This window comes from Erpetoichthys calabaricus, chromosome 6 (assembly GCF_900747795.2).
Source record: "Erpetoichthys calabaricus chromosome 6, fErpCal1.3, whole genome shotgun sequence".
Lineage (NCBI taxonomy): Eukaryota > Metazoa > Chordata > Cladistia > Polypteriformes > Polypteridae > Erpetoichthys > Erpetoichthys calabaricus.
In genome coordinates this window covers 160,279,595-160,297,036 of record NC_041399.2, presented here as the reverse complement: position 1 = coordinate 160,297,036, position 17,442 = coordinate 160,279,595, and the positions used below count along the sequence as shown (strand labels likewise).

General features: G+C 35.4%; 1 protein-coding gene across 3 annotated transcripts in view; it reads right to left on the bottom strand.

Moving 5' to 3' along the window:
• Positions 1-17,442, bottom strand: part of LOC114653632 (E3 ubiquitin-protein ligase HECW1-like) — a 461,230-nt gene that overhangs the window by 212,814 nt on the left and 230,974 nt on the right. For all 3 annotated transcript variants that reach the window (XM_051929083.1, XM_051929082.1, XM_028804051.2), the window contains 2 exons: positions 10,529-10,604; positions 1,611-1,780 (listed from right to left, as the gene is read on the bottom strand). In XM_051929083.1, coding sequence (XP_051785043.1) covers positions 1,611-1,780; positions 10,529-10,604 — 246 coding nt within the window. The remainder of the gene's footprint in view (positions 1-1,610; positions 1,781-10,528; positions 10,605-17,442) is intronic.

The following is a 17,442-nucleotide window of genomic DNA, read 5'->3' as shown; positions in this document are numbered from 1 at the left end:
ATTATTATTATTATTATTATTATTATTATTATTATTATTATTTTGTATTTCTTAAGCAAGTATTTCATTTAAAAGTAGTGACTGCTGCTCTCTGTATGGAACACCCTATATCCAGTATGTGGATTCACTCTGCAGAAAGTTGTCTTTTAAGAGCGCTACTTTGTGTCATTGATTGCATGGTAAAACTGAATTTCTGAGCTTTAATCAGTGTGTGGAACAAGAATATGATAGTTCTTAAAAATATGCAATACATTCTTAAGTTTTGGCAATTTTCTTTTTTGCAGTTTTAATTTTATCCAACGTAAAAAAATGATCAAAATTGGTTAATGAATTTTTAAGATACTGTTGGTTTGCAGACCAACAAGGACACAACAAGGATACTATAAGTCTGTGTTTTCAAGCAAATAAGCTAGAAATGACACAAGTACAGTACAGTGTCTGCTAATAATTCCTAGAAAAGCCATGTCTGTATAATTGCAGGCAGTGCTGAATGGAAAAATATAGAACCAGGACAAATTAAGAATCATTTACATCCAAACATAAATTAGTCAATAATTAAGAGAGCAATTACAGCTAATACCTGAATGAAATTTATACAGTTCTTGGAAAATTTCAAGAGCAGAGCTTTTCAAAGAAACACTTCTATAAAGCACACCGAAAGGGACAATTATAAACACTGAAGTATTTCTTGTAATTCTTATGTAAGACATATCCTCATGTAAGCAATCAAAATGAAATTAAAAACAGTTAATTAATTGAGTGATATTTTCTCACTGGCTACATTTATCTAACACTTAGTAAGAAATCCATTGAAAATTATTGACAATACTAAATATAACCATCTATTAGAAGACTTTTATGGCCAGTGAAATGTCATAAATTGAGGTACAGATATGACACAAATGCTTTATAAACTACAGCACTATATTAAAGTATTCTATCTATCTATCTATCTATCTATCTATCTATCTATCTATCTATCTATCTATCTATCTATCTATCAATACTACTGTATAGAAATTATAATAAAGGTTGCCTGTTATGATTCCTTTATCAATGTATTTTTGCCAAATTATCAGGAAAATGATCATCCACTATTATTAACCACACATATTCAATAACTTGTTTAGCTGACCTGTTTTGTCATGAAAACATACATACATACATAAGCTGTCAAGATTAGTACACTAATCTGTAATGGAAGATGCTCAGAACATACTATATTCCAGATACCTCAAAAAAAATAACTTTTTCAACAAATTTCCTTGAAGAATAAGTGTGCCATATTTTAATGAAATCAGTCTACAAGGAGCAATTTTGTTTTCACACAGATTGGCAGACATATGTACCTAATAAAAACAACAATAAGAATCAAAAATATAAACTTGCCACATGCTAAAACATTTATCTTGAATATGGCTATACTGGGAAAAAAACATTAACGTATCAAAAGCTGTTTCTGTCAATCAAACACAGAACAGTATTTCTCGATTGCTTGGATCTTTACCAGAACAGTTGCAATATTTCATATAATCTGTGCTGTTAAACTGAAAACTGGTTGCTGTTTACAAACATAGGGACGCATGAGCAGGACATCATACTGTGCATACCTGTCTTTGCCACACAGGATTAATAGTATTGCATACGATTCCAGACCTCTTTTCTTGCCCATGGTGAGGTAGAGCAGGGAAGATGCTATGCTTTCCTGGCTGGATAGAAATCTTTAGATATGGGTCAGGGTTGAAAAACATTCCTTTCTTCAAGCCAACTGCCTGGAAATCTAGAGATTAAAAGACAAATATCTGGCACTGTTAAAATTGCATTATTGACATTGGTGATATTGCAAAAAGTATAAAGATAGATAGATAGATAGATAGATAGATAGATAGATAGATAGATAGATAGATAGATAGATAGATAGATAGATAGATAGATAGATAGATAGATAGATAGATAGATAGATAGATAGATACTTAATTAATCCCAATGGGAAATTCACATAATTAATAATTACCCTAACATAATGTGGACAAGCTGGATAATGTAAAATATTAAACTATAGTAGTTTTAAATCAACATTATAATACAAAATTTAGTACACTTAAATTTTGTTAACCAAAGATTTGCAAGAATGTTTATTTTAACCTGCTTCTTCAGTATCTTGGTGTCTTGAGGAATAAAGTTATGAACAACTATGAGATATGGCAGAATATGTCATGGTAGTATAATCTGGTTTTATATCGACTACATACAGTTCCAATTTCAGTCAGTAAGTTAAATAATATACATTACTCAATATACAATATACATAATAAACATTAAAGGTTCTTTTCCCAGTTCCTCCCTGCGTGGAGTTTGCATGTTCTCCCCGTGTCTGCATGGGTTTCCTCTGGGTGTGCTGGTTTCCTCCCACAGTCCAAAGACATGCAGGTTAGGTGCACTGGCGATCCTAAATTGTCCCCAGTGTGTGCTTGGTGTGTGGGTGTGTGTGTGTGTGCTCTGCGGTGGGCTGGCGCCCTGCCTGGGGTTTGTTTCCCGCCTTGCACCCTGTGTTGGCTGGGATTGGTTCCAGCAGACCCCCGTCACCCTATGTTAGGATATAGCGGGTTGGATAATGGATGGATGGATGGATAAACACTAAGTAGAAGCTTTTTATTGTTGCCCTTTTTGGACAATGTTGCTATTGCATCTGTTCAGAAAAACCTCCCTAAGACAAGTTTAAAGTCTTATGCAAACATAAAATTTGGCCAGCAAAAAGATGAAGAGCCTGCCATCCATCTACCCTGAAGCTATGCACATGGATGACAGGCAGAAAGCCAAAGTGTCAAATAGTTCCTCTAGATGAACTTGATGTTTTACCCAAAATTATAAAGTGAGATGATTTTGACTATTAGGTGAAGTCAAAAAACTTAGTGCAAGACTTTTTTTCAATTCCATTGAATATTTTAATACAATATTTAATCATTGCATTAAAAGTATGATTTGTTAACATACCAGGATTTGACTGAACTAAGATAAATATTTCAGATAACAGATTCAGTTTCGCATACACCCAAGGGCTGGGTGGAGACATTTATATATGCACACTGTTTTAACAGTATGTGTCTGAATTCTTATGTTGTATTTGTGGACTGTACATGTGTTCTTCACTAACCTGCATACGTGTATACTGTGGTCTGGTGTAAATTATGCCTAAATTACAGCCAGAGAATTTTTAAATGTATAGCTTTGCTTTGATGTAAAATTTATGTGTTGGTCATCCTTTACAATAAATTAAAACACAAACTTATGCATTAGACAGCATAACTGACCTCTTAAATGTTCCCATGGACTGAAGGCCTGCATTGAATACTTGGTTCTGATCACAGCAATAAGAATATAATTAACTTCATTTCCTCTATTTTTAACTGAACTTTTCCCGATTATCCTCTAATTAGAAAATAAACCAGTTTTGCTTAATGACAGTATATTATGTTGAAATTCCAATTTTGGCTTTGCTCGCTTACTGAAAAATTACTTAATGATGCAGAGGAGTTCTAGTGAGTTGAAGCTTTGTCGAATATTTTTTAATGTTCAGTAGAAAGCTTTAAAATCACAGACTAGAAATGAACTACTGCTATTTTATAGAGCAGAGCTCCAGTAAACTACTAAGCAGCTTTGTATTCTTTGTGTTACAAATGATAAATAATATCTTGGGGATGCTACTAATTTATTTGGATTAACAAACCCTTTCAAAAATAGGCTTCATTCTTAGTTAACTTTCTCAACTCTGACTTAGCTATGCGAATATTAATGCAAATATATGCAAATATTGATCTCTCTTATTAATTAAATAATCTTAAATAATGGCACTTGTGATCAGTTTAATAGTGAGGCGAGTATGTGCCTTGTGTTTCGTTTCGTATTTTCTGTCCATTGTTTCTGACATTTTTTTTCTCTTTGCAATAGCTAAAGGTAAGCAACTTTATTTGTGGATTCTCTTTGGGCACTGTTTATTTTGTAACATTTTAGCAAGGGTGCCTTCTGCTTGCCTGTTTCTTATTCTTTCCTTTGCTATATCAATTAGGGCTAATTAAACTGGAAAGCTTTTACACTTGAGCATGTGAAGTGAGGCAAGTTAAGGACATCATGACAGGTTCTTCTACAAGGCCACAACTTCAAGGTTCTTAGCTTTCTTTAAGTCTTCTGCTGTTAAATAATCTAGGTCCTTCATTTATTGGTGAATGGAAATGACATTTTTTCCAGTGTCTGATATGTTGCAAATGTTATTGTGTTCCATAACTACACAAATGTGGAATCTTGGTGTCATTTTTGATTCCTCCCATTAAGAAACTTTCTTGCTTACACCTTCATAACAGCCTGTGTTTGCTCTTTCCTCTCCTTTTCTATTGCTGGGAAACCTGTCCCTGCTTTTATCACATCACACATCGATTATTGTAACTCCCTACTGGCAGGTGCCCCTTCTAATCTTATATCATAGCTGCAGTTAATTAAAAACTCTGCTGCAAGAGTCCTAACACGGACCAGCAACAGCGAGCACATCCCACTCATCCTGCTTCGCCTTCACTGGTTCCCAGTGTCTCACAGGACCGTGTATAAAATTCTATTAATAACCTACAAAGCTTTAAATGGCCTCACACTGGACTACATCAGTGACCTTTTCCATAGCTATGCTCCTGTTTGCCTACTAAGGTCCTCTGATTCTGGCAATCGTGTTGTGCCCCACACTAACCTGCACTATATGGGTGACAGGAACTTCAGCTGTGTAGCACCCACATTTTGGAATGACCTCCCTAAATTAATGAGATAAGTTGACTCCATTCATTTTTTAAAGAGGACTTTTCACTTAACCTGACATTCTGCTCCTTCTTTCAGTTTACCTGTCTGTCCAGATGTTCAGGAGAATCTGTGTGTGTTTTATATCATAAATTACTTGATTTGATCAGGCATTTATTTTTTTATTGAATTTAGTATGACACCCTGCTCTAATCTTTCTTTTATCCTATGTAATGCTTTTGTATGTCCTGCTTTTATTATTCTATGCAGAAACTATTTGTATCATTTGTTTTAAGTGCCTTGAGCATGTGAAATGCGCTATATAAATTAAAAGTATTATTATTATTATTTTTTTTTTTATTATTGAGATCCCCTGACAAATTGCTTTTAGTTGTTCCGGGGATGATGCATAAAACAAAATGTGACCAAGCCTTTTCTGTTGCTGGCCTCAAGTCTTCCACTGCACATTAGGCCTTCTTCTAGTGTAGAGTTTTTTAAATGAAGGCTGAAAACTTATTTTTACTCACTAGAGTTCAGTGGTTCTTAGTATGGTTAGTATGCTTTTACGTGTTTTATGGTAGTTTGTGTTTATTTCTTCATAGTAAATGATTTCATAGTGAAACACTTTTGTCGGTTTTTACTGTTTTTAAATGTGCTATAGAAATAAAAGTGACTTGACTTGACATTCTCCATTTCTGCCCTCTTAAAATATAAAAAAATAAATAAATACATTTTTTTTATTTATTTATTTAAAGTAATTCCATCTTAAATGTCTATTACTAACATCCTAACATGTACTTTTTGCACTATTCTTAGTCAACTTCAAGACACTTAGCATCCATGTGTGCTTACTCTTACTTTCATTATTCTTTTATTAGCACCGATTGCTGACTACACATGGAGAGGGATCCAAGCTTAGAGATATGGAGCTAATAAATAATTAACAAAATAACTATACATATACATTTTGTTTAAATCACAATCACAAAAGCATGCCCACAAAAAAAAGGTATTTTAATTGAATCACATTTTCTACCTTGTTATTACAAGCAGGAGGTCAGGAAAAATTGTTGTTTGCTTTTCTTTATAAGTTTAATTATAATTGGGAATTGCAGAAAAGCATTTGCTTTGGCGAAGAAGGGGGTAACATTATTGCTCATTGTTAGATTTAGTTCTCAAAACAATTCATAAGTTTTACATGTTAATCATGTCACATTTAAGGACTAACGTTGGTAAAATCTTGCCGCTCTTTAAGTGAATCACAGTGTGTGACTAATTAAAGATTCTTTCTGAGTTTTCACACTGATTTGAAGACTCTCATTGTGCTGTGCGCATAGGGCAAGTTGAAGGTGATTTTGTCTGACAATCAATGAAAAGAAAGTCAGAATATGAACTGTAACACAGTGAAAAAGTCCATTACTAACAAACACCTGCAGCATGAGTTCCAGTATGATCCTTTTAAAATTTCACAATGATTTGATAAATTAATCAAATTATTTAAAGATTGGATGGTGCAATGCTTTCCTCCCATGTAGTCGAGGGGATGGAACTATGAATTTCTGAGCAGGTGAACAAGATTACTTACTGTGCACCCTGTACACTAATTGTAATGGTAGGAGAAACACTACTCACTACTAATCTTTTGATAAACTTTTGTCTAAAGAACACGTTAATATTTTTCACCAGGCAGGCCAAATTAATAATGACACAAATGTTAAAATGCCTGTTTCCATCAGTCGAAGTTATTATATACTGTATTCATGTCTTGGGGCTACTTTTGAGCCATTCTTTTCTTACATAATGCACATGCTGGAAATTAGAGAAAATTTCTCAGTTACATCTCATTAACATCTCCTGTATCTTGTCCATATTTTATCGCCTACTGAATGGACTGTCTTTTAGGATTTTCTAACCTATTATTTCAGCCTTATACAGTAATACCTCAGTTAACAAAGTAAATGCATTCCAAGATTTTAGTTTGTTATAAGAAACTTTACTCTCTGAGGTAGATGTACCATTGGAGGAAAAAGGATACATATTATAACAATCATTGGTGTTGGCTGGGTGGCAGGGCATTGTTTATTCCATGGCCAAAACTGCCAGTGATCCACCAAGGTCACTGACCACTTGCCTGATATTCCTCATTGCTTTCAACATGGCTCAACTCACTCCTATCTGCCTCATCAACTGCTTGCATGTTCACAAAGTTCAACTCAGCTCAGAAGCAACACCATCTACATCACTTTCTCCAACTGAGTCAATCCATTCGTGGATCCTTCAGAAGGTCTGGTGGTGGCAAAGCCCCCATTTCAATAGATTTTAGGGTGGAGAAGCCGCAGTCAAGTGCTTGCAGGTTAGGGTTGCTCTTTCTCCAGTTCCTTTCATGGATGGGTGCTAATTCTAATGATTCTGTTACACAGCACTTCTTTTCTCCATTTTGTATCTCTTTAAAATCTGCATTATACCTTATAAAGATATTGCTTTACATTTTCGTGACATTCTGGTAAAGTACATTTATTACTTTATAATAATGTTAAAATAACTATAATACATCTCTCTATATATAAAATCCAATGTCTGTCTGTATGTCTGTCTGTCTGTCCACTTTTCATGTGAGAACTACTTAACGGATTTCGAACAGGTTTTTCTCTATAATTTGCTTGAACATTCCAGTTGATTTTGAAACCTCTCTCATTGCGCTAAGTATCATAATTTGCTCGCAGTACCGATTTATATGCGCGAACCCGAGAGAGATGCAGTGGGCCAAGGGGAGAGGGGCGGGGCCCTCCTCACACCAGCCTCGGAGCGTATCTTGCATCCACTTAGCTATCGAACGAGAAAACTACTTAACGGATTTAGATCGGGTTTTTTTCTAGAATTTGCATCGAGCTAAGGATCATAGTTCCCTTGCAAGAGTGATATATTCGCACTAGTCCGAGACAGAGGCTACGGGCCAAGAGGAGGGGAAAGCATGACACCAGGAGTGGGGAGTCAGTCTGCCTCTGTGTTTTGGAGTGTAACTTGCCTCCGCTTAGCTAGTGATACCTTTCTGTTTATTGATTTTTAAAGTTTGTCCTGTTTCACTACTACGTGGGCAGAGCCGCGGGGAATGGCAAGTGTAAAATAAGTAAGAATAACTAAGCAGTCATGTATATTAAGTTCTTCAATATGATTAACATCAATGACAGACAAATATTATATGATTATATAAACAAACTATTATGTTTAGGGAGGATGCATATTCCACAGTGCTCTAGCAGTCAGGCTTTTGAACGTGCACTATAGAGTGTTTTATGCCAACCTCTGCCAAAAGAAACCATTAGTTGTCCATGTACATTTTTCTAAACAAACATCAGCTTTTTGAAAAATTTAGGTTGGGTTTCAGAATACTCCACTGTATATAATTCGCACTGTTATGAGTAACTAATGATCTTTTGTTGGCACTTGATGCTGGAGACTGTGTCGGTCTGACCCTACTAGACCTTAGTGCTGCTTTTGATATGATGAACCATTCCATCTTGTTAAATCATTTGGAGCATTTGGTAGACATTCAAGGCAATGACACACAGCTGCATCTACTTCTGAAGCCAAGTAATAAGGGAATGATAACTAAATTGTTTGATTGCCTCAAAAATATTAAATGATGGATAGCTAACAATTTTCTCCAGCTAAATGAAAATAAGACAAACATCTTGCTCTTTGGTCCTTTTACTGCCATTAGCAATTTTACTAATGATCTTTGTCCCCTTTCCCCATATATCAAATCATATGTACAAAATCTGGGGTTGATTTTTGACTCTTCTGTCTTTTTGACAGAGAAATAAATCCAGGGATCAAGGGCAGTTTCTTCCATCTTAGAATTATAGCTAAAATAAAACCTTTTCTATTGACTAAAAACCTGGAGACTGTTCTCAAAGCCTTTATCTGTGGTCGGATGGACTACTGTAATTCATTGTGTTTTGGTATTACTCAGTCATCATTAGCTCATTCAAAATGTGGTAGCTAGCTTACTAACAGACACCTGAAATAGAGAACATATCCCGCCTGTTTTGGCCTCTCTTCACTAATATATCTATTATTTACTCTATATCTATTATTTATTATTATTTATTTATTATATTACATATCTTACACATCAATATTGCTGCTACTTCTTTGTCTTGTCTTTGCACAATGTCTTGTCTTGTTTGTGTTTTAATTTTAAATTTAAATTTTAATTCTATTTTTAATTTATTATTTGCATGTCATGTTGTTACACTGTGGACCCTGAGCTTCGCAATTTCGTCTATGTGTATACTTGTATATGGCTGAGATGACAATAAAGTTCACTTTGACTTTGACTTTTGACTAGGTGCCTGTCAGGTATGGGACTGAGTTTACGGTTCATTTGTTTGTGTTTAATGTCCTAAATACCCTGGATTCTCCCTATACGTCAGACCTTTTCTCATGTATTTAACTTCCAGGTAGCTCAGATCCTCTTTTCAAACTTTTCTGGTAGTACCACATTATTGCCATATACAGAGTGTCAATCAAGCTTTCTCAGTGACTGTTCAAAAACTTTGGAATAGCTTACCATTTGTTGTCAGAGCTGCTCCCATTTAAATCACATCTGAAGTCCCACATCTTTACTTTGGCTTTTGGGGATGCAGTGCAAAGTATTTGTTTATGGTATCAGTATCAAGGATGAGACACATAGATTGGCATTCCGACTGGGAATGTGCAAGGAGCCTTACCCGGCTGGGAGGCCAGTACAATGGAAGGACTGGGGGGTATGCGCATTGGTAAATATTTTTTCCTCTAATACGCTAGGTGTCAGTCTCCTTGGATTAGGATCCCTGCATGGATGCCCATAGGACAGGCAGCCCTGATTGTTTCTGTGGGGGCTGTGAAGGGATGTACCACTCAACCTCACCCAAATAAACTTTTTATTATACAGGACTTGTGTCTGTGAAGTTGCGTCTTGGGTTTGGGGCACTCGATTGCCCCCTCATGGTCACAAGGGGTATCTTTTGTTCTAGCTTTTTGAAAGATTCAGTCTAGTGTTGCTGTACTGTGGTGTTTTAGTGTGGTTTTATTTTTTTATATTATCCTTTAAATGTGGCTTTTACTCTGTACAGTGCTTTGGTCAGCCTTTTGATATTTTAAGTGTGTTTTATGAAGAAAGAAAGAAAGAAAGAAAGAAAGAAAGAAAGAAAGAAAGAAAGAAAGAAAGAAAGAAAGAAAGAAAGAAAGAAAGAAAGAAAGAAACTACAACTGTGAGCACCATTTATTCTGGTCAGTCTTTACCGATTTCCCATGTCTTCCAGGATCAATTCTAAAACTCTCAATTGTATCGGCAACACACTGTATCATTACACCCCTGTCTCTTCATCCATGCTGCTACGCTTGTTGTGTCCCCCTTAAACATGCAGTATATTGCATGGATGACAGAAACTTGATTTCTGTGGTATCCAGGTTTTGGAGAGGTTATTCATTCACTTAAAGGGCATTTTAAAGTCTGTTTGTTTAAGAACAGTTAACATACATTACTGTCATTACCTTCTCATTAAACATTACTCCTTTTGTGTACATTTATTCCTGTTTATTATTACCTTTATTTTCAACTTTTATTTGCAAATGAGAGACCTCAAGAAAACAAGACCACCAATAAAGCTCTTATATATAGAAAGTAAAACTGAGAAATAGTATAATGTGTAACTACAATAAAAAGATGACATTTTATGTCAAATTTTTAATTTAATTATGTATTTACCTGAGAGTGTAAAACTGATTAACCTTCGACTCCCCTGACCTTGGCCAACATCATCATTTGTCACTGGTTTAAAGACCTGTAGGACAAAAAGGGAAGAAAATCACTAATGTTTATACATCCCCCTTCTAGAATGTACTTTAAACTCATTAATGTCAATTCTTGGATCAATATTAAGCTTTCAATAGAGAACTAATGAGTGAAAAACCACTAGAAATGAATTAGAGACATAGTACGCATACCTTGGCAACTATTTTATAGAACGTAAAAATATTAATTCTTTAATTTTTATGAATAATAGCCTTTGGTAAGAATTATCCAATAATCCATTCATCCATCCATTAATTGAATCCTACCATGGACAAAGTGATAGTACAACACAAAGAACACTCAAAATTCATGAATTTAGACAGTGATAGGTCCAAAATTAAACTACAGAAGTGCTGAGAATATCCATCCATCCATCCATTTTCCAACCCGCTGAATCCGAACACAGGGTCATGGGGGTCTGCTGGAGCCAATCCCAGCCAACACAGGGCACAAGGCAGGAACCAATCCCGGGCAGGGTGCCAGCCCACCGCAGTGCTGAGAATATAAATAAATCTAAGTACCACACTATTGTTATTATAAACTAGCAAATTCCTATTTTTAATTTATAATTACAAATATTATTATTAATGTAGGCTGTCATGTTCAGTTAGTGCTGCTACCCTACATATTCAGAATCCTGACTTTGAATCCTGTGCCTGACTGCTGCTCTTGCTGAGTTAAGACATGTTCTCTGTGTCTGTGTGAGGTCTTCTCCCACATTCCCAAAGATGTGCATTTTAGATTACTTCTGAATATACAACTGGTTCTTTGTGAGTGTTGGTTTTGTGCTTGATTAGTTGCTGCAGAGGACCTGCTTTACAACCAATGTGGCCCTGCTAAGTTTAAGTTTCCCTCTACCATGAATTTGCATAAGCAGGTTTGTTATTTTATTAATGTAACGGTACTGAGAAAAATTTAGTGTATATATATATATATATATATATATATATATATATATATATATATATATATATATATATATTGTATAAACATATACAATAAGCAGAGGTACAGAAACAAGTAACATTATACGTGAATAATTTCAGGATGGCAAGGTATTACAGTGGCTAAAACTAACTAAACTATAAAACTAAGGTTATCACTATACCAAAATTTCAAAACTTCAATATGATACTATGAAATGTATTGAAATTCGATACTATTTTTGATACCCAATACAGTACTTAAAGCCACTCAAAAAATTCTGCTTGCATTAAAATATTTACATTGATGAAAACAAATAAAAGAAAATGTAGTTATTAAATGAAAATGCTTCAGGTAGTGCAATCTTTTGTAAAAGGTACATGTAAAGTTCAATAAATAATAAAATATAAAGAAGTCAACAGATTTTTTTTTTTACATTGATGAAAACAAACACTGTTACTGAGGTAGTAAAATGAAATGTTACAAATGTCATTAAATGATAATTAAATTCAAGTATTGCCATCTTTTGCAAACAATATACATATAAATATGAAAACAAACATTAAATAAATATTAAAGTAAAAAGACCATTAACGTGATCATTTGTAAACAATTGTTTAGAAAAGTAACACACAAACAGACCACTATCACACTTAAAGGCTTTGCATAATTGCCAACAGTGCACATTGTAAATAAAAGACGATGTCTTTGTAACTTCCAAGCGTGCCAACGTGCTCATCCATGAGGCTGTGGTGGGCTTTTGTTGGGCTGCAGATGAGCCAAGATGTGCTAAATACATGCTGTGAAGCACAGCTAGAAATATATGAGCACATAGGGAAGTATCGCAAAAACTCTTTACATTATATAGTACATGTGATAAAATATTTTAAAATGACATGTAATAAAATAAAAGAAAGTTATGGACTAAGGCAGCACACTTTGTGGCGAGGGTTTAAAAATCGACGGAGCCCTAGTGTTAAACAGCATTGATCCTGAATGAACAGTAAAACTGGCCTGGGAATAAAAATAATTACAAACCCCCGTCTTGATGCATTAGACACTTAACTGTCTACAAAAAAATATTTTAACCTGTAGCAAAAAATAAATGTCACATCCCTACATCAAACACAACAGTTTACAGGTTTATATTTGTTAATGTTTCTATAATTTAGAAATAAGATACCTCTGGAAATTCTTTGCATTGACTCACGTTTCAGTCCTGTAAGTGTTTAACTAAATTGGTTGTGTTAGCCCCATTATTTGCATATATTTTGTAGTTTTCTGTTCCCATTTGGCACAAAGCTGAAGAATTTCCAGACACCTCTCAGTTTGCCAACTTTCAGTTTTGGTTGCAGTTGCCATCTTATTAAAACCTATGAGTGGGTGATAGAAATGGGGCTGCAACTTGAGCCATGGCAAACTGGAAGTGGGTTTGTAAAGTAAGCTGTAGAATTGATAATATGAACAATGAGTATTGAAGCAATTTTAAAATGTTAAAATCGATACTTATTCATATTTCAATATTGTTGACAATCCTACATATATCAAGCATGCACACTTAGGGACCTTCTAAAGGGCTCAGGTAAGCCAAACAATACTGCAGCAGAGCAGGAGGGGGCACTGCCATTATCTGTGTCTCTGTTTTCCTCCACAGTGTTAACCTGTTGAATCGAGATGACGTCTAGCTCTGCCCCTGCTGCGCGTTGCAAGCACTATCCCTTATGGCAAGGCGCCAAGCCAAGGAGGTTTTATTTTGACCTTCTAAAAGCCCAAGACAGACAGCTCAAAGAGTGTTTTGTGGTGTGAGAAGCACAAATCTTTTGTTACATTATGAATCCTGTAGGACACTGTTTTTTAACTTTGTTTTTCTTTTATTATTAAACTGGTGTGGACTGGTTGGCACCCCAAATATTCTTAAGCCTCCAGAAGTTCAAATTCAGATCCATTTGTGTACATAGTACAGTGACATTCTTGCTTGCATATTTCCCCCAGACTAGTGACATGTTTTCAAGACATGGTGTGAGTGTGTACATGAGTGTGCCCTCTAATGGGCAAGAATTTTATCCAAGACTAGGTTTTGTTCCTGATATAATGCAGCTCTTAAAATGAACATGTGGGAAGAGAAAATGGCCAAGATAAACAGTTCATTTTGTATCAAAATTAGATTCTGGATATCATTTTTTATCTATTTTTTTCTCAGTCAGGTTCACATGTGAACTGAAGTCTATGCCAGCAGAAATTGAGAAGAAGGCAAGAACTACTCTGCATGACATGCCAGTCATAAGTTTATGATGCTATAGCTATACAAACGCATCAAACTGTCAGCCTTTAACCTGGACCAAAAGTCACTTATTTCAATATTAAAATAACAATCAAAAGACTAACCAATAGGCTACTCTTCTTAGAGCATTAGCAAAACTTTATTACAGTGAATGGATTAAAATGAACTATAACTTATGCTACTGTCATTGACTGACTCTCTGCTTTGGGTTGTTTCCAGCCTTGCACACTGTGCTCTAGGGAAAGGCTTATCCTCCAAAATATTCATATATGTATTACTTATAATATTAAAACATATTTGAAATGCATCATAAATTTCCTCTTAGTAGTAAACATGAATATCTGAGAAGCAGATTTGCATAAACTCAGATTAGAATGCAAATTGCATGAAAAATCTGTACTGAGTAAAGACAGTGAAAGTTGCATACCAACTGTTTCAGAGTCACAGTTTGTTCTACAGACTGACAAGAGCAAATGAGTTCAATAAAAAACAACTTAAGAATCAGGAACTCAGGCCAACATTGCTTACTACTATTAAAATGAGAGATAACAAAGACAATTAAAGGCACCAATTCTTGGTTGACTAGAAACCTATACTGGACAAAAAAGCATCTCCACATAGGTTTCCCATGAAAAAAAACTGATACTTTGGTACTGCTCTTAAATGCTCAATGCATTTTTACCGCTTTTGTGTGATAAAACAGAAAAACACCTTTCAACTTTTAAAAAAATGAATTTATTTCAGTGCAGTAGCACTGTTATTTTTTCATATATTTTCATATTGGCATAATAGTGCAGTGATTAGTCACACTGCCTCATAGTTCTAGTGGTTTCACACAATTTGTTCATGTTTGTATGGAGGAGTCTGGTGCCCAACCTAGGATTTCTTGAATTTATTACTTGATTTATTTGAGGCAAAAATGTAAAGTATACAAAATCATAAAATTACTCAATGTATAATTTCCTTATGCATGGACCCAACTTCATTTCCCAGCTATATGCCAGCTGTTTAATGTGCACATATTTCATTCATATTAGTATGGGTTTTCTCAGCAAGACAACAGGTTCCTCTTACACGCCAAAGACATACTGAATGTCGAATGGTAACTCTAAGTTGACTTCTTAGCAAAAGTGTCCCTTGATGGACTTATGACTGTCCAAAACTGACCTCTTGCTGTTGTCAGCTATGATAGAATGTATTTTTATAACTGTTCCTTTTAGAACACTTCTGGACTTACAGTTAGTCTACAGTTAGAACACAGAATAAAATTAATGTACTCCAGGTGAAAGCATATTCTCTTTTATTCTGCCAGAATCACTGAATGCATACATTAAGGACTGCAGGTGTTTTAGGATGAAAAAAAGGAACATTCCTGTACATTATTTATCAGAACCCACATGATGCAACAAATAGTGCTGTTACAAAATTTAAAATGTTTAAGCAGGTGTTAACATTTAATATACTCTGTGGATTGCCAAGTTCTATGACTACTTCTGATTAATTTTAGCAATATAGACTACATTATTTTTATCTTTTGCATTTTGCTATTTTTGCTATAACATGTGCTTTTTTCCACATTATCTTTGTGTTTTTGAAATACTACTGTTGTGCCTTTTTGCATATTTCTATGTCTAGTTGGATATTCTTTTGGCAGCAGTGTGGTGTTACTGAGCTGGTTAGGAACTACTTTGGGTAGGCAGACACTCACAAAGAACACCTAGTGGCTCACAAAGAACACCTAGTGGAGGCAAACCCTAGCAGATTTGACCATAAAATGAATATAGAGGAGCAGCCTGTTACAAAACTTTTACCACCATGATTCGTTTGTTCCCTTTTGTAGCCATCCAGTCACAATAAAAATACCATTTCATTCAGCTGTACTTTCATTGAAGAGTTGATAATGTAGTTGAGCCAAGTTATATTCTATCTGGGAAGTGACATCAGGCATCACTTGGCCAGTGGTTGCCACGAACAAAACAGTGGTGTTTATGAAAAATCAGGATGGTATTGCAGTTAACATCTTAAATCAAAAATAGACAAAAAGTTCTTGACACATGGACTCCGATTGCAAGCTGGATCATTACTAAACCTCTCTGGTTGTGTAGATTTGAGTACTTCTTTCACTGGAGTAACCTAACAATCCCCAACTCAAGGTTGTTCCCATTTCAAAATTCTTTCTGAGCACCTTAGCTGTTAGACCTAACTGCTGTATTCTTGTAGTTAAGACAATAACTTTCTTTTTTCATTCCTTATTTTCTTTCTTTCTGAAGTTAAAGCATTTTACTACACACCATTTTCATCTCAGGGTCGCTCATATTAATTAATGATAATAATAATGCTAATACATTTCACTTAACTGTCCCTTTCTAGACATTCAAGGATGATCCTAGTAATCTGTTGTACCTGGAATGGAGTGAACAGGTTTATCCTAAAAAGGACTGTTAAAAGATCTTCTGGCCCTTAAAAGGATTGATCAAAAAGGAGTAGGTGAAAAAAAGGTCTGAGAAAAAAAGCAAGCTGAGGTCAAAACCAAAAGAAAACGATTGAGTACCAAAACCAAAATCACTGACAAAATCAAAATCAAAAGAAATGTTAGAAAGGGTTAAAATTTCAAGAAAAAATATACTTAGACACTGACTGAAATATCCTCCCATATTTTATACTATCTGGGAAGTGACATTTATTAAATAAATCTTAGAAGTAATGTCAAAATGTCTCAAAAATTCATGGCAGTATCATAAAGTGTATGAAGATAATCTGAGAAACTGTAATGTGTGTTCCTATAAAAGGTTTCTAAAAATAAGCTCAGCATATCAAAAAGATTATTCGGTTTGATGAAGAAAACAATGCAGCGTTTATAGATGCTCACTATGAAAGATGCTACAGATAAAAATGATCACTAACCCTTGTCACAGATGGCCGGGGTTCTTGTCCGGCCAGGACGTATCTTCATTCTATGGACCAGGGGAGCAAGCCTGGTAAGGACAGTACTTTCCCTGGAACGCTAGATGGCACCCCCCCCTGAATTGCATTGGGGCCACGGGCATAGGATTTTGGAACTCAAGTCTGTTGGGGTCTGTGGCCACCACCAGGGGGTGCTGCAGTGGTTCCTGAGCCCATGTAGGCGGTTCTTCCACCACACCCGGAAGTGCAGCTGGAAATGGGTCATCAAACACCTGGAGCACTTCCGGGTGGGCTATAAAAGGAGCCAACAGCCACCTCTCTGAGAGCCGGAGTTGGGTGGAAGAGGATGGAGCTTGCTGGAGTGGAGTGGAGGCGGTGAAAAAAAGACAGAGAAGAAAAGATAAGGACTGAGCCATTATTGTGGGTTTGTGTACTATGTGTGCAGGAAACGAAAATAAAACGTGTATGTTGTGGACATCTAATGTCCGTGTCTGTCTGTGTCCAGGCATCTTTAACACCCTCTATATTGTGCTATCATTTTGACTAATGCTTACAGTATTGATGTTTCAAAGTTTTATATTACATTTACATTACATTTTTGCTACCAGAGTCTTGGATGAATTTCTCTGCAACAGCAGCACATAAATGCAATCATGTGGCAGCCTGAGGATTTGTAAGAACTAAGCAGTTCAGATGTTTAAGACTACTACAGTTTATG